This window comes from Notamacropus eugenii, chromosome 4 (genome assembly GCF_028372415.1).
Source record: "Notamacropus eugenii isolate mMacEug1 chromosome 4, mMacEug1.pri_v2, whole genome shotgun sequence".
NCBI lineage: Eukaryota > Metazoa > Chordata > Mammalia > Diprotodontia > Macropodidae > Notamacropus > Notamacropus eugenii.
Genome location: NC_092875.1, coordinates 91,143,516 through 91,164,930, shown reverse-complemented (window position 1 = coordinate 91,164,930; position 21,415 = coordinate 91,143,516). Strand labels below are relative to the sequence as shown.

The following is a 21,415-nucleotide window of genomic DNA, read 5'->3' as shown; positions in this document are numbered from 1 at the left end:
GTGCACCAAAAACAACCTTATGCCCTGCCAAGAATATGACAAATACCCATTCCCCATCCCAGGTTCTTGGTTTGAATGTGCCCCAAGGGCAAGTGCGGCCAAGGTTGGGACAGTCTTCTCTACCCTCTTCTTTACGTAGCGGGATGGTGTTCCAAACTCATTAGAACTTTGATCGTTGACCTCAATGTCCTGTCAGAGATCCATTCTCTGGTAGTTTCTATTCCCCACCATTCTGTGGCCAGTTTTTATTCTTAAATTTAGCCTCTCTTGGGGAATGAGATCCCCATGAAAACTCAATGTTGGAACAGTGAAAGCCTAGGCTTGAACTTTCTCTCAGGTGTCAGGGAGGAATCCCTGAGAGTCAGTATCCAGGGATTAGGTAATGTCTGAGCAATAGCTCTCTGTCTTATTCCTAAACTTAGAGGATTTGATCTGTTTCAATGACAGTCATTTGACCTGAAAATGTCCTTTTTTCTCAGTTGACTTCTAAGAGCTTCTCTACTCACCTCCTGGATCATGTAACTGACCTTTCCCAGCCAACTCTTTGGGCCCAGCACTATTATCAAGTTGAAAAAGGCCCAACCTTTAATCCTAGCTTGGCTATTTGCTATTTACTGCCTGTGTTATCTTGAACAGGTCTCATCCCCTCTCTGAGACACAGGCTTCCCGTTTGTAAGTCTGGGATATTTTCTCCTAACTATGCTATCTTATACTTGGCCACAATGAGGCTCATCCTCCTCCTTTCTTCCTACTTACATCCTTCATTAAATCTTACTCAAGGGCGGAGGAAAGAACCAGAGATCACAGATTCACAAATCTCAGACTGGTAAGGTCACTAAGAAGCCATCTCATCCAATTCATGATCTGCTTAAGGGAAGGGATTGTTTTTATTTTTAAAATTTGTCTTGGTTTGTCTTTATATCCCCAGTGCCTTGTACATAAAGAACACAATAGATGCCTAGATTGGATTGGGTACATATGCTCCAGAACAAATCACTTAACTGCTGACAATTTTTCTCCCAGGGTTGTTTTGGGAAAAAGCATGTTGTGCAATAGAAAAGTGTTCCAGAAATGTAAATTATTATTATAGGGAGCCCATTATTTCCAAAGGCAGCTCATTCCATTTTTGGACAGCTCTGATGGTTAGAAAGCTTTTCTGTAGATCAAGTCTAAATCTCCACCTTTATCCATTCTTTCCTAGTTCTGCATTTTAGAACCATGTGGAAATATAATCCTGCTATATACTTGGAAAAAGATTTCATATACTTTGTCACCCTCTCAAAGTATTTTCTCTCCAGGTAAAGAGGACTAGCATGGTGGACAGATGACATGAACTTGAGTCCCCAGTCTTCTGGTAAATAGCATTAATCTTGGTTAAGGCCCTCAAATTCCTAGAGCAGTTCCGTTTAACTCTCTATAAAACAAGAATAATGAATCTTACCCTGTCTGTCCCCTAAGATGTGAGAATCAAATGACAAAAATGGAAGTGAAAAAAGTTTATAGATTACAAAGCTCTAAATATAAATGATAAGGATTTGTGACCACAAATATGAAACCCTTTCCTGTGGATAGTATTCTATTTTCAAAGCATACATTAAGATTTTCATTATTGCTTTCATCTGTATCATCTCATTTGAACCTCACAGGACTCCCTCCCCTCCTTTAATCTTAGGCCTACTTTTGGTTGGTCTTGTTCAGGGATGGGGAACCTGCAGTCTGGAGGCCACATGTGGCCTTCTAGGTCCTTGGGTGCAGCCTTTTGACTGAGTCTAAGTTTTATGGTACAAATCCTTTTATTGAGGGGATTTGTTCTGTGAAGTTTGGATTTAGTCAAAGGATTGCATTTGAGGACCTGGAGGGTCACATGTGCCCTCAAGGCTGCAAGTTCTCTACCCTGGACTAGTTCCATGTTTTATCAGCCTGATATGTCACTAAGAAGATCTCTTTCACGTGTGGTAAGTCTTGGGTTAAAAACAAACAAAAACAACAACTACACAATACAGGATAAGAGAGGTGTGACTAGACAATAAATTCTCTAGAAAAAAATTTGGGTTCTCAGTGAATCAACAGTGTGGCACAGCAACCTCCCAAACTGTAGTGAAATCTGAGGATGCATTAAGAGAGAGAGGGTATCCAGAATGAGTGAGTTCATAGTCCTGATATCCTTTGACCTACCCAGAACCTACTGGGAGTAAAGTGTTCAATTCTGGATGCCACATTTTAGGAAATAAATTGACAAACCAGTGTCTATCAAGAGGAGGTAAATTAGTACAGAAAGGGCCTGGAAACTATACTGTTCAGTTATTCCTTCCACATCACAGGGGTTAGGATGTGGCACCCCCATGATCTGAAAAATCCACATAAAATTCTGGGGTGAAGAAGTCTGAATTATTATGGTATATAAAATATGTTGATATTATACAATACTATACATATATTTTATGTATTTCTGAGTTTCTAAACTTTTTCTGTGTTATGCGTTGGCCTTTGCATGTTATCTGTGGCTTCTGCAATACTCTCAGGAAATTCCCATTTAATTTCTTATGCTGACCCATGATATATCAAAATCAACAAAGGGGAAAGTTGTGATGTGAAAGGGATAACTCTACAAGGGTTGAGCTAACTGAGGATGTTTCAGCTGAAGAAGAGAAGACTTAGAGGGAACATGACAGCTGCTTTAAAATATCTGATGGGCTGCCATGTGGAAAATAGATACGTTTTGCTGGATCTCAAAAGGGCAGAACTAGGAATAGTTGGTGAACGTTGTGAAGATTTTAGGCTCAGTGAAAGGGGGAAAACCTTTTTAAAATAAGGGCTATCAAAAAGTGAAATGGGCTGTCACAAGTGGTATTTTCCATTGGCAGAGGTTGGAAGCTGGATTGTTATTTGTTGGGGATGCTGAGAAGGGAACTCTTGTTAAAGTGTAAGCGGGACCAGGTGCTCTCCAAGATCCCTGCCAACTCTGAGATTCTGTGATTCTGTCGTCTACTCTTCCTGCTCTGATAGGAATGAAGGAGATAATTGCTTAGCACATAGAGTACCCCATTGTGTATACAATTTTGCCTGCAGCTACCATCAGGGGGACCTCTTCATATGCATCACTAGACCAAAACTCATCTGAACAAAACTGCTCCTCTGCCCTTGCCTTATGAGTGCCTCCTCACAACCTTCCAGAGAAGGAAAGGCTCCGGATTCTTAGTGTCCTATCCTGAGGTCATGAATGAGAAAGTTGGAGTCCATTGCTTACCTACAGAATAGGTGTAGGACTTTACCTGGACAGCCTTACCTCAGTGATAACAAGGATGCCTACCAAATGATCCCGCTCATATGGACTCCTCAGGCTGTGCATAGCATGATTTAAAATGCTCTTGATCTCACACTTGTAGTGAGTAATGGCCCTGGGGGGAGGAATAAACAGGGAAAAACTCTTAATCCGATAATGGACTTGTCCAGTTGAGAATGGGGGATAGGGAACCAGGGTCAAAGTTGGGAAAGAAAAGTTCAGTAGGTCACTCAACTAGCATTTACTGTCTATTACATACCAGGGACTATGCTAAGTGCTGGCTCATAGGACTTATCCACAGGTTAAGGAAGCAGCCATTTAAGGAATCCAACTTGATGGACACAAAGGACACAGACTCCCAAATGCCTCCCTCACTACTCTGTCACAGGATCTGAAATTTTACTGTTAATGCAACATTTCCTTACACTATATATTATCTTCTTCCAAAAAAGAAAACTCAATAAATCAATGTAGGGAGAAAGTAAAAAACAAAACAAAGCATGTGTACATGTATTTATGTGTGTATATATATGTATGTATACATATACACACAGATATACTAAAAATATATAAACTTCTGTCTGTCTCTCTGTATGTGTCTCTCTTTGTCTTTATCTCTCTCTGTGTGTGTGCATGTATGTCTCTCATCCACTGTCATTTGTCAGTGGGATCACTCTTATGTTTCACCTTTTCCTTCCTGGACTCTCATTTAAAGTGCCCAACCACTCAGTAGGGAGTTTTCAGACACCTCCAACCTGCACAGGATAGACCCAGAGGCAGTTTGAAGACCATGGAAATAAGGTGAGGAATGTCTCTGGGCATGGAAATGGGGAGAAACATTGGGTGCAAACTCTCAAAGATATTGTAGGCATGCCTCTTGGGATCCATCCCCCAAGGGGTAACATACCTCAAGGAAAGCATGGCCCAAATCTTCCCTCTTGCCCTATCCCCAGTATCTTTTCCCTGGATACCTAGTCAGGAGGGTCACACCCTGTTTGAACGTATTCATCTCCGTGAAAAGGTCCCAGCCCTGTTGTAGCTTCATGTAGGCAAATACCTCCCAGTTGTCCGTGATCCAAAAGAGACCTTTCAGGGCCTCCAGGCATGTCCTGTGGAGCAGACAAAAGAATGTGAGAGGGTTCAAGTTCAGTTCCCAGTTCCTGACTCTGGAATGTGTTTATGTGGATTTGTTCACCTGGGCGGTCCTCCACTAATCCCTACCAAACCCACTGATGACTACAACTGGCAGATGAGAGACTTTCTCACAGTGTAAGCATTCTCCTTCACTATGGCGGATGAACGGTGGCATTTACCTCCTCCTTGCCTGTTCATCCTGGGTGATTCTTATAACTTCCAAGTTGGCAGCACTTCTCAGTTCATCTATTTTTATATCTTTTACAAAACATCCAACATATAATCATCTATCCTTTGCATGAACATTTTCAGTGAGAGAGAATCCACAGCCTCCCAAGAAAGTGAATCTACTGTTGTTCAGGAAGTTGCATTTTTGATCTTTTTAGTTTTGTTCCATTGAACAGAAGCCAAGGGTTCAAATTCTCATAGCAATGAGAAGTTGAACACACTGCGCAAATAATCAAAAGTGATTCTGCAGGATGCCCTGGTCCTACTGAGCTCTGAGCCTTGTTCATTGGCATGTGTGTTTGTGTGTTTGTGTGTGTGTGTGTGTGTGTGTGTGTGAAGCAGGTAGCCCAGGCAATAGAGAGAGTGCTAGACTTAGTCAGGAAGACCTAAATTCCAATGCCAGCTCAGACATTTTTGGTAACCTTGGGCAAGTCACTTAACCTTTCTCAGTTTCATTTTTCTCATCTCATCTGTAAACTGAGGATAATAATATCACAGGATTGTTTTCAGGAACAAATGTGATGTGTAAATCATTCAGAAAATTTCAAAGCACTACATAAGTGCTACTATCACTGCTGTTGTCACTGTCGCTGTTATTATTGTATGGGAAAACTCAAGAAATTGTCCACACAAGTTCACTTAATAATCTTGCAGTTTAGGCAAGGTCCATTTTTTTCCAGCTTGATTTCTGAAGTATGTAGGATTAGATTTATCTCTTTTAAGTTAATATAGATTTCACTCCAGAATCAGTATAATTATTTTCGGTCTTGATGCAGTATTGTCCATCCCTGAATTTGGAGACCTTCCTTGAAGCAAAGAAACCTTTTGTTTAGAATCTGCACAGGACATCTGTAATACCGGCATACAGTTTGGGGGAGGGTCTACGTCTGTTTGAAACGTAGCTTGGTCTTAACACTCATTGAACAAAACTATCTATTAATTCCATCTATTAGAAAGTCTTCTGTGACTTTAGCATACATATCACAGAAGAGCAAATGCTTCTGCAAAATTGTTATAGAATAAATGCTGGAAAAGATAAGTACATGAATGCAGTGCTGGAAGAGCTATGAGTTGGTCCAACCATTCTGGAAAGTAATTTGAAATTAAAAGAAGGTGACGAAAACACCCATACCCTCTGACCCAGAGATGACATTGGTATATATGCATGTGTGTTTGTGTACATATTATATATGTACATGTATGTGTATATATGCACATATGCATATATGTACATGTGTATATGTACATATGTGTATATGTGCACATATATAATGATATACATATATATCAGTGTCATCTCAGGTATATACATACACACAGATACATGTATAAACACATATACATGTATTGCATACATATACATACACATATGTGTATATGCTTGTGTGTATGTGTGTGTGTGTATATATATATATATATACACATATATATACACATATGTATATATATGTGTATATATATATATATATATATATATACATATATAGCCCAAGGAGGTCAATTACCAAAACAAGTTCCATGTTTAGCAAAATATTTATTTAGAGAAGAACTTTCTAAAGCAGCAAAAAAGTGGAAACTGAGTAGATGCCCATCAATTAAGGAATGGTACATCATAACATGACACACGAATGTCATGGGACATTACTGTACTATAAGAAATGAACACAAAGAACATGAAACATGGGAAGGTTTATGTAAACTGACACAAAGTGATGCAAGTAAAAGCAAGAAGACTATCTACCACAACATATTTAGAATGAAAACAAACAAATCAATTGGAACTGAATGCTATGAAATTATAATGACCAAACTTTACCCCAAAGAACCTAAGAGAACTGCCTTTCCCCTCTTCTTTACAGAAGCATAAGACTATAAGTGGAGCAGCCAGGTGGCACAGAGCACCAGGCCTCGAGTCAGGAAGACTCCTTTTCCTGAGTTCAAATCTGGCCCCAGACACTTACTAACTGTGTGACCCTGGGTAAATCAGTCAACCCTGTTTGCCTCAGTTTCCTCATCTGGAAAATGAGCTACAGAAGGAAATGGCAAACCACTCCAGTATCTTTGCCACGAAAACCCCAAATGGGGTCGCAAAAAGTCAGACATGACTCAACAACAAAGTGAGGATGGATCCAGTGAGGGCTTTTTAAGGATGAGAGAGATATGAGAATATTCAAGTGTAAGATTTCATATTCCAAGGGATCCACGTACCCTCCTGCTCACAAGCAAAACCAGGGATGATAGGATCTAGTGAGAGTTTTTTTAAAAATGAGATGATAGGAGCATATTTGTAGGTAGCAGGGAAGGGGTCATTAGATACCAAGAGACTGAAGATTAGTGAGACGGTGGGAATTATTGTGGGGACAATCTGTTGGGGAAGTTAGGAGGGGTTGGCTTTGGTAAGGAGAAGGCCCATCTCTTTATCTTCATCTGAGACCAGGGTGAAGGAGGAGATAGTGTGGGAAGATGTCTGAATTTTGGGAGCTGAAAATGGAAAAAGATGAACTATTGGAGGATGACAATCAAATGTTTTGATGAAATATAAGGTGAAGTCCTTGCCTGAGAGGGTGGGTGAAGGGATTGTGGTGGTAGGCTTCTAGCAAACATGGAAAGGTGGGTGCAGGTGGTGGGATAGATGTTGGACGGTAAATCAATGAGAGAAAAATTGAGCACTTGTCTTGCTGCAGTCCGGGGTTGGTTGTGATAAGTAATGTGAATTTGTAGTGGACTCGATCAGAATGTTTTTGTGATTTTCCTCAGCTTCATTCAGGAGGATGTGAATAGGTGCAAAAGATGCAAATGAGGAGGATGGTGTGGGGTGATTCGTGGTTAGGGCTTGACAAAGAGTGATCGGTGATAGGACAAGGGGGTAAAGAAATCGGGAGTGGAGGACAGTTCAGAGTTGAGTTGGATCATAAAGGGTTCAGGATAGGAAAGGGAGGGGAATGGAAGGTACATTTCCTTCCTCCCGTCTGCTGGATGCTCTGCCTCTGCTGTCTATAGCTACTGTCATTGCCACTTCTGTCTCCATTCTCCAGCTGTCTCAGCCCTTACCTTGACAACTCTCATAGTCTCCTCACTTGCCCCAGGAACCCTTGGCATACACCGGAAGTCAGTCATTGGTTCTGACTACCATATCTTGGAAGTTTTCTTCTTTGGGTGGTATGTACCTTCCTTTTTGTCTCCCCAGGATCCCTTATTCTTCCAGTCAGGGTTTTTCTAACCTGTGCCTTTGGATCATAACATTCAGGGAAACAGAGTCTCTTTTACTGTTGCCAGCATGCAGTTGTGTCTCCTTTCTCTCCTCCACTCTTCTACATGACTACTCTATTTCTCAGTTGTTGCTTTTTTTCCTACAAGATGACTCTACTTGTAATTGCTCTATATCTTCTGCTGTGATATTTTCCAAATGAATTTGTACTTAAGCATACTTTGTCCTTGGCTGCCATGAGCTTTTGGCTTGGCATGGAAAGAGTTTGGGGTTCAGCCAAATTGAATTCATGTTAGCCGTAGGCAAACATAATTAGAAAGGCAAATCTATTGCATTTAAAAGAAAAACAATGATGGGACACATTCTAAAAGTAAGGAAATATGTAAAATTAGGAAGTCCTTGTACTGGAAGAGAGCTTGGAGGGTACTTTAGACCCATCCCTGCCCATCCCGGAATGCAGAGGGCTCAGGACAGACGGTCATATGGATCATCAAGGAAGAACTTACAATCCTTTCATCACCCTGGTGCTTCCCCTGGAGATGATAAAACTTATCTATGTTCTTCCTAATATCTAGTACTCAGAACTGAAAACACTACTCGAGAATGGATAAAACCTCCAAATATCCTTCTAGAAAATGTACTGAATCAATTGATTGTTAGCTTGAAGGAGAGGGGGAGAGGGAGCACACTGATATGGTATAAAGATTTCCAAGTCAAAAGAACGGAGTTTAAATCCTGACTCTACTATTTGGTGGCCATGAGGTCTTGGGTATCACTTTACCTCTCTGAGGCTAGGTTTCCTTGTCTATAAAAGGGTAATTACGATACTTTCTTTTCCTATCTCATCGAACCATTGTGAAGAAAGTATTTGGTAATCACTATGGAAATGGGAGTTTACTTATATCTACTCTAGTCTGTTTTCCTGGCTCCCATCACTTAGAGTCAGGAAAGTCTAGCTTCAAATTTTCCACCTGACACTAACTGGATGACCCTGGGGAAATCACCTAATTCACCTGGGTCTCAGTTTACCCATTTGTAAAATGGGGAGGCTGGACTCAATGACCTCTAATGTCCCTTCCAGTTCTAAATGTATGATTCTGTGGTGATCCTGTCCCAGTTGCTCAGTTTCATTCTCTCACGTCTATGTATCAGACCAAGCCTATACTTCTCCAATTCCACTTCTGCTTTCTTTTTGGCATGGCAATTTCATCTCTTTGATTTGAACCTCAGCCCTGACTCTCCCTTCTGGCTCTGACATCCCACCTTTTTCTCCTGCCTCATGCTAGTGTACATCTATTCCTTGTTTATCTTCAGCCTGACAGCTGACTCTCACCCGGCCATCCCGGCCTGGTTGCGTATGCCCTTTGTGGGGTAAAGTTATAACCAAAATGGGCAACTTGAGTCAGTAATAAATGTTGATCATATGTGTGAAGTAATTTCATTGTCAGTGCCTCTACCTAGGAGACCTCAAGACAGGACAATTGCTATTAAATAACACACACATGCATCCTAGGAGCATATACCATTTTGGCTTGCTTGTAATATTTTTTTTAAATTAGGCCACACTGTATAAGCACTCCCTTCCCTTTATACAGATGTGTGTGTGTGTGAATGCATGCATTCATTCAGTCTACTCAACAAGCTTTTATGAAGCTACTATTATGCATCAGGCACTAAGCTAGGTCCTTGAGATCTAAAGACCAAAATGAGACAGTTCCTTTACTCAAGGAGCTTACTTTCTACTGAGGGGAAACAATACGTACATAGAAAATTAAATGCAAAATATTTGCAAAGTAGATACTAAATATCTCCCAGGGAAGGGGCAGTAGTGACAGTGGCAGGGGGAAGGAGAAGAGAAAATCAGGCTTTCTCAAAGAGTTGGCATTAAAACTGAGCTCTTTTATGAGTGAAGGGCCATGTGCAAGCCTGTGCAAAGCAGACATCCCCACTGCATGATATGTACTGTAAAGGGTAACGCTCAACACCAACCACAAGTCGGGCAGCTGCTTTTTATTCCCTCACCTAAGTATGGTATTAAAGACCCTCAGGGTAAAGATCTAGGAGCAGATGGAGGAGTAGACACTTTGTCTACTCACCAATTAAAATGCTGGAAAGTTCAAAGTGGAGACTGCAAACCGAGGCAGCAGTAATACCACCTCCAGAAACAGGCCCCCCAAAGGACAGAGGCGTAAAGGCTGAGTCACTGTGGGTCCTATCTTCCACCAGCAGGTGAGGATGCCCCCTGGAAAGAACTGAAGAAGCAGGGATGGAGGGCCGGAGGCAGCTCTATCTCTCCTAATTAATTGTTCCTGGCTCCCAAGAGTGTAGCCTTGATGGGCTGCTGCATTCAAGTATGCCAAGGGTGACTAAGAGTCTGTGTTCTGCTGCTGTTTCTTTGCTGAAGGGGAGCACCATGCTTTTACTACCATACAAACCTTCCAGACAAATCAGCTTAATTTTTTGAAAGCTGAGCATAGTGCTTGCTCGTTTGAGCAGTATCTCCTGCCATCCTAATGCAAAGATATCCTTTATTATTTTTGTTTTTCATATCTTTAGTCTTAGAATTTAAATTGTGGCCTTCTCCAGTCTGGCCAGTGCCCTATCTTCTCTGGGTTCCAGAAGAAGCCTGGGCAGCTATGGACTGACTATGGATAACCACTCACAAAGTCATTCTTTTAGAACTTATTTATGGTTTGGGACTAAAGACCTCCTCCTTTCCCTTGCTTTAGGTCTGAAAAAACCTGGGTGGAGATCCTTGTCTTTGAAGGTGCTTTTCCATGGGGAATGTTTGTGGGCTAGCAGGATGGCCTCCTTATGTCATGGGGTGTCATGTAGAGGAGTGGGACTTGGATAGGGAAGGAACTCAAAACCATGCTGTACTAGGATTATTTGAGGAAAACAGGATGTTTAACCTGTAAAAGGGAAAAAGTTAGATAGGTGTTGCCTCCAAGTATTTAAGACTGTCACAGATTAGAGGAAACCTATATGGCCTAAGGTGGCTGAACTAGGAACGAACTGGAGAAGTTAAAAAAAAAAAGGCAATTCCCTACATGAGTATCCTCTGGTATTTTTCTCCTGTCTACCATTGTCTCTGCTGTGGGCCCAGCCTAGGGCCATGGATGAAAGCAAGTTACCTTGCTCAGGACCAGTTGCCTTGACTGGTTAGAAAGATGCAAACTCTGGGGGACAAGTCAGGATTAAAATTACAGAAAAGGGAGAGCAAAGACTTGAGTGGGAGAGTTTGCCCCTTCTGTTACTCTTGGATACTGGAACTCTCCTCCTGTCTCAGGAACAGGAAGTCAGGTAGGGTGAAACATATGTAAAGGCCCACAAAAGGTAATCTTCAGAGGCCTGAGGCTCTCACCTGAAAGGACTGAGATACTCCAACTTCAAGGTATCTTCAAAATGGTCCGGAGAGTTGTCAACCATGTCCAGTTCAAAAAGGTAGTGCAGCTGTGTTAACAGGCCCAAAAGAATACCAGAAAAGGCCCAATGGACTGTTATTCGGAACTCCTGGATGTAGAGGAGCTCATACATTGTATTCAGTGCCTACAAAGGGAGTGGGGGGTGGGGCAAGATAAGAAAAAAGACACAGCTTCAAGTTGTGCCACTTTTATCAGGATACTTCCCTGATCAGAAGCCAGTCATGGCTCATGACCACCTCTCCAATCAAGTCCAGCCTCTCAATCTTTAGGTTCAAGGACCTCTATCATCTAGCCTCACCTTGCCCAATTAGCTTTCTTTCCGTATCATGTCTCAGTAGGAAAGAGTTTAAGAAAAGGCACTGAGGCTGACAAATTCAGGGCATGTATGGAGAATGGTGATCTGTGCCACTGAACTGGAGCACAGGCCATGTGAAGACTGGAAATACAACTGGAAAGATTTTTTCATTATCTAGTATTTTTTAAATGTAACTTGAAATAAACAACTCAGGATCTTGAGAAAACTTCCAAGTTAGATAAGTTAATCTTTGGAGTTTAAAATAAGAGGAAATACACACATACATACACACACACATACACACACACACACACACACACATATATCTTCTTTAAGATGAAGTGACAATAAACTGTGGAAGGCCTTACATGTCGGGTTAAAGAGTTTGAACTTATTCATTAGGTAATGGGGAGCTCTTGAAGAGTCTGGGGCAGGGGTCTGGCAGGAAAAAAGTCTGGAAGCTGTGGGAAGAGTAGTTTGAAAGAGAAAAATAGTGAAGCAAGGAAGGCCTGCTAGGGAGCTGTTGAAATGTTCAGGGCTGAAAACAGAGGACTGACTATGGGAATGGGGAAGAGGTGAAGACCCAAGAGAGGTTGTTAAGGATTAGAACTAAATATGAGAAGTGAGGAAGGTGGAAGGGCAGGAAGTAATACCAAGGATTCAAGCATATCTAATATGTATGTGATTAAAAAAAAACATATTTTCAAAGGGTTCTCTCATATGCTGTCTCATCTGATCCATACAATAATTCCTTGAGATAGTTACCACAAGTATTATCTCCATTTTACACATGAAGAAACTAAGGTTCAGAGAGTTTAATTGATTGAAGTGGGATATAAATCGAGCTCTTTCCTAACTCCAAGGCTAAAGTTCTTTTTTTTTAAACCATGCCATGAAAGACAAGTTGAATGATTGTGCCACAAGCATGAATAGAAGTATCAGACATAGAAGTAGGCTTGGGGTTGAGTTGAATGGTTTGTAGAGACACCCTTTAAGCAGTTGGAGAAAAGAGATCAGGGCTAGAAAAAAAGACCACAGTTATCTCTGTAGAGCTGGCAAGTGAAGTCAAGGAGATAAAAGAGATGGACAAGAAAGAGACTAAGGAGAAAGAAGAGTTACAGCAACAGAGACTTGGGAACCACCCACCTTAACGAGCCATGCAGAGGACAAGGAGCCAGATCTGGCACGAGACATAAGGGTGCTTAGAGAGCCAAAAGAATGGAGTATTTTAAACCAAAAAGAGAGAATATAGAGAAGAATAAGCTGATCAAAAGTATCAAATGTTGCAGATCAGTTGATGAGGAAGTTGTTGCCTGACTGTGACCCCATTTGGGAATGATTTGCTATGAAGAAACTGAGGCAAACAGGGTTAAGTGATTTGCTCAAGGTCCCATGACTTGTAAGTGTCTGAGGCCAAATTTGAACCCAGGTCTTCCCGACTCCAGGCCAGCAGTGCCCTATTCACTTTGCCACCTAACCACACTAAAGAAGAAGAAGACTGAAAAAAAATTGTTGGATTGGATAATGGGCAAGTCATTGGTTGAGAGGTCAAGTCAAATATTACTTAAGAGAGATCAAGGTCAATAGAATCGTGGAGACAAAAATTAGGTTGCAAGAAGTTAAGGAAACATTAGTAAGTAAGAAAGTGGAAATTTTGAGTGTTGACAAATTTTTTTTTCAAGAAGTTTGGCAGTGAAAGCGAAAAGGATCCTTAGTTGAATGAGTTAGAAAGGCTAAAGAAGTAATTAAAAAAATATTGGGGAGACTTGAACATCCTTAGAGTCTGAAGGCAAGAAAGCAATGGAGATGGAGAGGGTGAGATTGAAGACAGCTAAGAGAAATGAGATGCCTTTGGGATTAAATGTACTACTGAAAATAGGGAAGGGTTAGGGCAGGGGTGGGAAACCTGGGGCCTGGAGGCCACATGCAGCCCTCTAGGGCCTAGAGGTCTTGGTTCTACACCCCTAGTTTAGGTCTAAGAGATAAACTTTAACAAGAGGTAGAGATAGGTCTTCTTCTCTGCCTAGAAAGGAGGAGAAAGTGCTAACTAAACTTCCTTAAAAAATAGTCATTATTCAGCTTTTCTCCTTGAAAGGACACTTTAGCTCTAAAGAACCAAGAGGACTCAGGGTAGGGTCCACAAGAGAGAAAACAGGATACTGGCTGCTTAAGATCAGATGTAGGTCCAGGAAAAAAAATCTCAGGATGCCTTCTGTGATGCACAGGAATGCATGTAGGGATTCAGGGAAGATGCTATATCCAGAAAATATAATAAAATCCATTTTTTCTGTAGTGTTTTGTAACTTACAATGTGTTTTTCTCACAACTATGTGAAGAAGGTAGGACAAGTATCATGATTCCCACTTTACAAAGGAAACTGAGGCTTAGAAAGATATAGTGAAGAAGTTAGAGTGATATAGCAGAAGGAACGCTGGATATAGAGCCAGAGACCTGGTTTCAAATTCTGGTTCCCTTACCTACTAGTTGAATGATTTTAGGTGTCATTTTTTTTCTCTAAACTTCAGCATCCTCAGCTGTGAAAAAAAGGGATTAGACTAGATGACCTTTAAAAACCCTTCTAGCTCTAAATCTAGAATTCTATGATACCTATATAGCTCTCAGTTTCTCTATCTGTAAAATAAGCGGGGAGGTGAACTAAATGATCTTTAAGATCTCTTCTATGGGACCTTAAATCTTATGATTACCCATGACTTGCCCAGTGTCACACAGCTTGTTAAATTTATAAGTCAGCACTCAAACCCAGATCTCTTGGATTTAAGTTCAATGCCCTCATTCATTTGGTTAGAGCCGCCCTGTGGGTATATCTCTTGAGAAACCTGCGTATAGGGACAGTAGGATGAGCAACCCCCAAAATGTGAACAGTCAAGAGAGCTTCATGAGTCAAGCCCTATAAAATATATGTGCACTCTAACAATGGAAGTTTAAGTAGGGTGATGGGGGAAGGGAGAGAGAGAAACAGAGACAGAGTGAGTGAGAGACAGAGACAGAGATAGAGGGAGAGAAAGAGAGAGAGAGGGAGACAGAGAGAACGGCAAAGACAGAGAGAGACACAGAGTGAGAGAGACAGAGGGAGAGGGAGACAAAGAGAAAGACAGAGACAGAGAGAGACACAGAGTGAGAGAGACAGAGAGATGGAGAAAGACACAGAGAGAGACAGAGACAAAGAGAGTCTCTGTGTTACTTTTGACAAATTATTTCCCTTTACGAGTCTTAATTCTCTAATTTGTAAAATAAAGGTCTCTTCCAACTCTAAAAGTCAATAATTTGTTACATGTCCAAAGCAGAGGTTAAGATGCCTCCTTATAAGAAGTGTTATGGGAAGAGTGCCCAGCATTCCTGCTTACCTCTATAGACGTCAGTTCTGTCTTATCCACTATGTTTTTTGAAATAATATCTTCTTCCGATGGCCGAATCTTCAATTTCAGGTACAGCAGGGTCATCAGTCTCTTCATTAGGTTTTTATCCACAGACATGATCTTCCACATCTCCATGACCTGCCTAAAAAGTATAGCCAGATGACTTCGCGCTGTGTCCATTCCTCTTCTGCCCAAAGTTCAAGGAAGACTTCACTGGAGAAGTGTGGGAGGGTGGAGGGAAAAAAAATGCTTCCACAAAACTGTGAAGCAGTAACTTTCCATTTCCTCTTGGAGGGAATTTTATGTGGGCATACCTGGAGATTACTTTATGTGGGTATGCTATAGGTGGAGATAACTATAGTTAGTATTTGTCCTCCACTCAGCTGCCAAAGTGATTTTCTTGAAGAGCATATGCAATTACCGATCCAAATACCCTGCTATTCAATGAATTCCAGTAATCCCCAGTACCTCCAGGATCACATGTTTGGTCTTTAAAGTTCTTCACCACCTGGCTCCTTCCTAGTTTCCAGTCTTTTTCATATGTTACTGCCCACTCAATGCACTCTATGATCTGGCTCTACTGAATACCCTATTTCTCATATCTGTGTCTTTTCAATGGCTTTCCCCCATCCCTGAGATTCTTCACCACCTGATCCCTTCCTAGTTTCCGATCTTTTTACACTTTTTACACTTTACTGCCCACTCCATGCACTCTATGATCTGGCTGTACTGAATACTCTGGCTCCCATATCTGTGCCTTTTCTATGGTCTTCTCCTGTACCTGGGATACTCTCCTTCCTCACCTCTGCCTCTTAGTTTCCCTGTATTCCTCGAAAGGCTCAGCTCAGATTTGGCCTTCTACAGAAAACCTTTCCCTTCAATTGCTAAAATCCTTCCTTCTGAGATTACCTTCTATCTACTTCATAAATACTTTGTATGTTATTTGCATGTTGTCTTCTCCATTGGAATGTGTTTGCCTTTCTTTGTATCCCCAGAACCAAGGGCTATTTCAGACACATAGTAGCATTTAATAAATGTTTGTTGACTGATAATATGTGGCTATGAATAAATATTACTCTGTGTAGGCATGATCCAACATTGTTATATATGAATGTGACCACATATTGTTATGGTTTGGTTGGTGTAGCTGAATATTACTACAGATGGATGCGTGTATATTATGATATAATACTACCACAGATGGACATGCATATGTGCATACATACATATATATATATTTACTTATGTATTGCCATGTATGAGTATTATTGTATATTTCTGGGTTTGGCTATTCCTTTACAAATTATACTATGTGTTATTATAGGTTAGGTAAGATAGCATATGACTGGATGGAAGTAAGATTGTATATTATATGTAGGTGTGATGATATACTACTGTACACAAATACAGTTCCTGATTTATCCTAGGAAATCGATGAGATTGACTGATATGACCAGATTAAAGACTTGTTAGTAGGAAATAGCTGGGCTCAATTGCTAGACAATCCTGAGATATATACTTTTACTTTTGTTTTATCTGCTTTCCTTTGATGCCTTACAAAGTCATCCCAGGTCACAGATTTAAAGAGAGAGATGGGGTCATAGAGGTTGCTGAGTAAAATTCCTTCACGTAGAAACTAAAGACCAGAGAGGTTAAATAATTTGTTTAAGATCCCTCAGATAGCAATTAACTGAGACAGGATTTGAACTCAGGTCCTCAGTCTTCAAATTCAGTGGTCTTGGGGGAAAGCCCATATCAGGATTTGTAGCCTGTTACAGTGGCAATTTGGGGAAAGTAACATATCTGACACCCCATTTTCTCCTCTAACAAATGAGGAGGATAGAATAGCTACCCTTTAAGGTGTCTGCCAGCTCTGGTCTTCATGTTCTACGTTGTAAGGTCACTTTCACAGTCGACAAATCTATGGAAGAAGGGATTGCTTGGGATAGGTTGACTAATCAGGCTACTTGTAGCATGACAGATAGGAACAAAGACATATTAAGAGTTTGGAGTGGTTAATCACTACTCAATAAATAGTGGAACAGAAAAGGACAACCTCTGGGATGGTTAAAAACTCTTCTCATTTCCCAGGTGATGGGTGATTCTGTGTTAAACATGGGACAAAGGTATGCCTAGAGAAGAGAAAGGATTTGCCCAAGATCACAGTGAGTGTAAGTAATGGGTGACTCCGAGAGCCTGTGGAGCTCCCTTTTCTAAAGGAATTCCAAAGGCAAAAGTATGTCCTGGCTCACCTCTTCAGTGATCCCTTAGACCAGACTTAGGGTTATAAGATTCTACATGTTAGAACTGGAAGGGACTTAGAGATCATGCAGTCCAATCCATACATTTCACAGGAGAAGAAACAGAAAGAAGGACAGAGAAGAAATGACTTGCCCAGAGTCTGGTTCTGAGGACGCATGCAGAAGTTTCAGACAGCAGACTCAGTCTTCCCCATTGCCCCAAGGGTTTGATGGTACCTGTCTACTGGTCGGGCGAAGGACAGGAGTATCTCAACCACCTCCTGAGTGTGTTGTTGCCCCAACTTCGGGATAGTTTTTAGAAGGGACTGCCGGGCATTCGAGAATGTGACAGAGGGGAGCACATTGTACATGCCCTGAAACACTTCTGCCACCTGTAGAGAAGAAATACTTCAGGTAAGTTACTACCACAATGCCAGCTCTTCGGATGATGATGGCATCGATGGTCACGATGGATGGTCAATGTTTATCACTTCATGGTTTACCAAATGTTTTCCAGCTAGTATTATTATTTCCCTCTTTACTGATGATGAAACTAAAGCCTCAGAGGTGATATGACTTTCCCAGGGTCACATAGCTGGTAAAGTATCAGACTAGAATTTGAATCTCCATCTTCCAAACACAGATCTAGTGAGATAGTAAATGTAAAGCATTATTTATATCTTAAAGTAACTACAAAAATCCTAGATATTCTAGACAGCATGATGTCTGGACTATAATAGGTATTTGACAAATGTATGCCGATTGATAGGTAAGGATAGCTCCAGTGAGCATGCAAAGATATGCTTAATCAAATGAAATTTCTGTGTTTTTACTCTGTTCTAATTCCTTACTTTAGATGTTCTTGGTTTTCTGTTTCTTTGATACAATGCTTTCAACTGTCACAATTATGATTCTATCTCCTTCCTAGGGATCCAGGTGCTCTCTGCCCTTCTAACTTGTCTCTAAGGACATTTACTTTACTCCTAGGGCTTCTGAGTAGCCTCCTAGATTATGCCTTGAATATAACACCTGGTTCCTGCTCCTGAATTTTCACATCCTCTGATCCCTGACCAGGAAAGACTAGGCTTCTCTTCTCCTCCACGAAGCCCAAAGTCCCATCACTGTTGAGGAAGATATCCAGCCTCTCCACAACCTATGATGATATGTGATAATAGGATCATAAACTCTTTGAGCTGTAAAGTGTCTGCCACTCCATGGATTCCACAAAGGTTAATGAAGGTGGCTATGACAAAGGGAGCTCACCAAACAATGGGGTTTTAGCTAAATCAAGAAAAGAGAGCCAGCCACCCTCTAACATCAAGGTACATTGAGTGCCTTGAGTGTGACAAACTGAATTCTGGTACTAAAGCTTGTCTGCTTTCTGAAACTGAAATCTTGAAGCCTGAAACCCGGATCTCATCTCTTCTTATCTTCTTTTGCAGAATGTGTTGTGAATTTTTGGTATTCACCTGATTCTTCCTCTAACAATGACTTCTGCTTTGACTTCTTTTCAGGCTACTTGTCTATCTTCCCATTACTGATTTATTGACCTCTGGTCATGTCACTTACTCCTCTTGGCTTCTGAAATGACAATATTTGTGATGCTTATCTAACAAAGGGTATCTAGATGATGAAGCGGATAAAGCTTGGAATCAGGAAGATTCATCTTCATGATTTCAAATACAGCCTCAGAAACATACTAGCTGTGTGACCCTGGGCAAGTCACTTAACCATGTTTGCCTGTTTCCTCATCCATAAAATGAGCTGAAGAAGAAAATGGCAAACCATTCCAGTATCTTTGACAAGAAAACTCCAAATGGAGACACAGAGAGTGAGCCATGACTGAAATGATCCAACAATGACAACACCTTCTGCGAGGAACCAATGAGATAGAAAATACATTTTGAAATACTTTGCAATCCTTAAAGTTCCGTGTAAAGATTATGATCTTAACTACTGATTGTTTCCAAAACTCAAATAAAAGCCTAAAGTATTAAGAATTGCTTTTGTGACTCTTCCAAGGATAGTTCAAAGAATCTGCTGCCAGTTCTCAGGGAAATTTCCAAAAAGGGAATCCAAATGATGACCAAATGGTAGGGTTTGGGGGATTAATGTATGATTTCCCAAAGAGACTCCTTTGAAAGTGACAGCATGCTTTTGGAGATATACATTAGGTCTAGTTTCTAAAAACTCTCATTACTATAGAATCACAACTTACATGTCATTCTGATCAATAATAATTCATGTTAACATTAGATTTTTTTGGTTTACAAAAGTGCTTTATAATCATTAACTCATTTGATCTTTAAAATAATCTTATGAGATAAGTATTATAAACATTACTCTCCCATTTTATAGATGAAGAAACTAAGGTTCAGAGAAATTAAGGGATTTGCCACTGATAATCATTTAATATCATTTTTGGACCTTAATAAAGGCCAGAGCATGAATTAATCAACCAGAAGAAGAGCCCAGACCTAACAACTTCTTTTTCCTGTGTCAACAAAGTCAGATGGGGCTGCCTTATATGCATTCTTTTCTCTGTTTATAGCCATTAAGGATGAGCCCCTTAACCTGACACACTATCTTGAATAATGGGACTTTTTCCATATCTTAATATTTTGTGGATATATACTATTATGGCATGTTAACAGTAAAGAAAACACAGATATCCTGGGTGGTAATTTCAAATGATACCTTGTTAACTCTCTTATCTTATTGTACTTACCACCTATTCAATTAAGAAAATTCCTTTCTCATAATATGGTTAATCATATATGGAAATCATAAATTTGAGTGACATAGACATGCTGAGTTGGGATTGTTCTAAAACATATTTAAATCTGATCATTGATGTATCAGTCATCTTTGCCTGTATTTTGGCTCCTCTTATGTACAAGCTTGCTAGCTTAGGCTATCTTTAAGGGAATAAACAATACGAATTTACATGTCACCTAGTCTGTTTGCCTCCTTTAGCCAAACTTTCAGGTCAACACCACAAATCGTAAATCTAGAAAGTGGTTGGACAGGGATTGAAACTCTTGGACTTATTTAAAATCCAAGAATATTTCCATTATTTCTCCCTGTCTTTCTGGATGAAAATATTTGCTTGTGGGCAAGTCACTTAAGCCTTTTATATGCTTCCATTTCTTCATCTGTAAAATGGGGCCAGTAATCCTTGGACAATTTATAGAGATTTTTGGGAAAAGTGCTTTATAAACTCTTCAGGATAATGGAAATGGAAGATGATGATAGTATTTATGTAGCCCTTTAATGTTTGCAAAGCACTTTTTAAATGTCTCATTTTATCCTTACAATAAACCTGTGAGGACTGTGCTATAATAATCCCCATTTTACAGTTAAAGAAACTGAGGCAGACAGAGGTTAAACAACTTGCCCAAGGTCACATAATAGGTGTCTGAGGCAACATATGAATTCAGTCCTCCTAAATCCAAGTCCAGAACTCAATTCAGAGCACCACTTGGTGCCATGCCAAAATCAACATCATTACAATCACCACTACTACCACCATCACCATCATCATCGTCATCATCGTTAATCATCTCTGTATCTCTCATGTTCCTTGCAAGTCCAACAAGCAGTCTGACACAGCAATTTTCCATGGAATTGTTCATAAGAGCTATCAAAAATGACAAAACGGAGGACCAAGGATTCCATTTCCAGCAGGTATGGAGGGCAAGGTGTATGATGTTTGTCTGGCAGACCACCCTCCTACAAAGGAAAGTAGAGGGGTTTCCCCACTTTCTAGGACAGAGATGTCAAACACAAGACCTAGAGCTTGAGTGCTGCCAGAACTAGATTAAATATAATTGGGAAACATTTAACAAAAATAAAAATACAATAAAATCTATATAACATTACAATTTAAAACTAAGTCAATATGCTGCCCACAATGATCCTAATTATGGATTAGTGGCCTCTTTTATTATTTACATTTGACATCATTGCTCTAGGACATTTAAGGAGAACGAAATATTCCTTTACAAAGTGGGAGAAGGACCAAAAGACAAAACATTGCCCCAGATGGATTTACAAGAGCATTACACCAACCTTTTAAAGAATTAATACTTATAGTGCACAAATTAGTCTCAAAAAACCAACTGCTTCTAGGAGAAAAGCATAGTCCTAATACCTAAATCAAGGAAGGATAAAGTAAAGAATTATAGCTATAAACCAATATTGTTAGTAAATATTGATATAAAAT

General features: G+C 40.3%; 1 protein-coding gene across 5 annotated transcripts in view; it reads right to left on the bottom strand.

The window, feature by feature from the left end:
• The window catches only part of LOC140500386 (maestro heat-like repeat family member 5), a 114,888-nt gene that overhangs the window by 21,603 nt on the left and 71,870 nt on the right, over positions 1-21,415 (bottom strand). For all 5 annotated transcript variants that reach the window (XM_072602904.1, XM_072602905.1, XM_072602908.1 and 2 more), the window contains exons 16-20: positions 17,428-17,582; positions 14,939-15,092; positions 11,218-11,402; positions 4,255-4,392; positions 3,287-3,398 (exon numbers count right to left, since the gene is read on the bottom strand). In XM_072602904.1, coding sequence (XP_072459005.1) covers positions 3,287-3,398; positions 4,255-4,392; positions 11,218-11,402; positions 14,939-15,092; positions 17,428-17,582 — 744 coding nt within the window. The remainder of the gene's footprint in view (positions 1-3,286; positions 3,399-4,254; positions 4,393-11,217; positions 11,403-14,938; positions 15,093-17,427; positions 17,583-21,415) is intronic.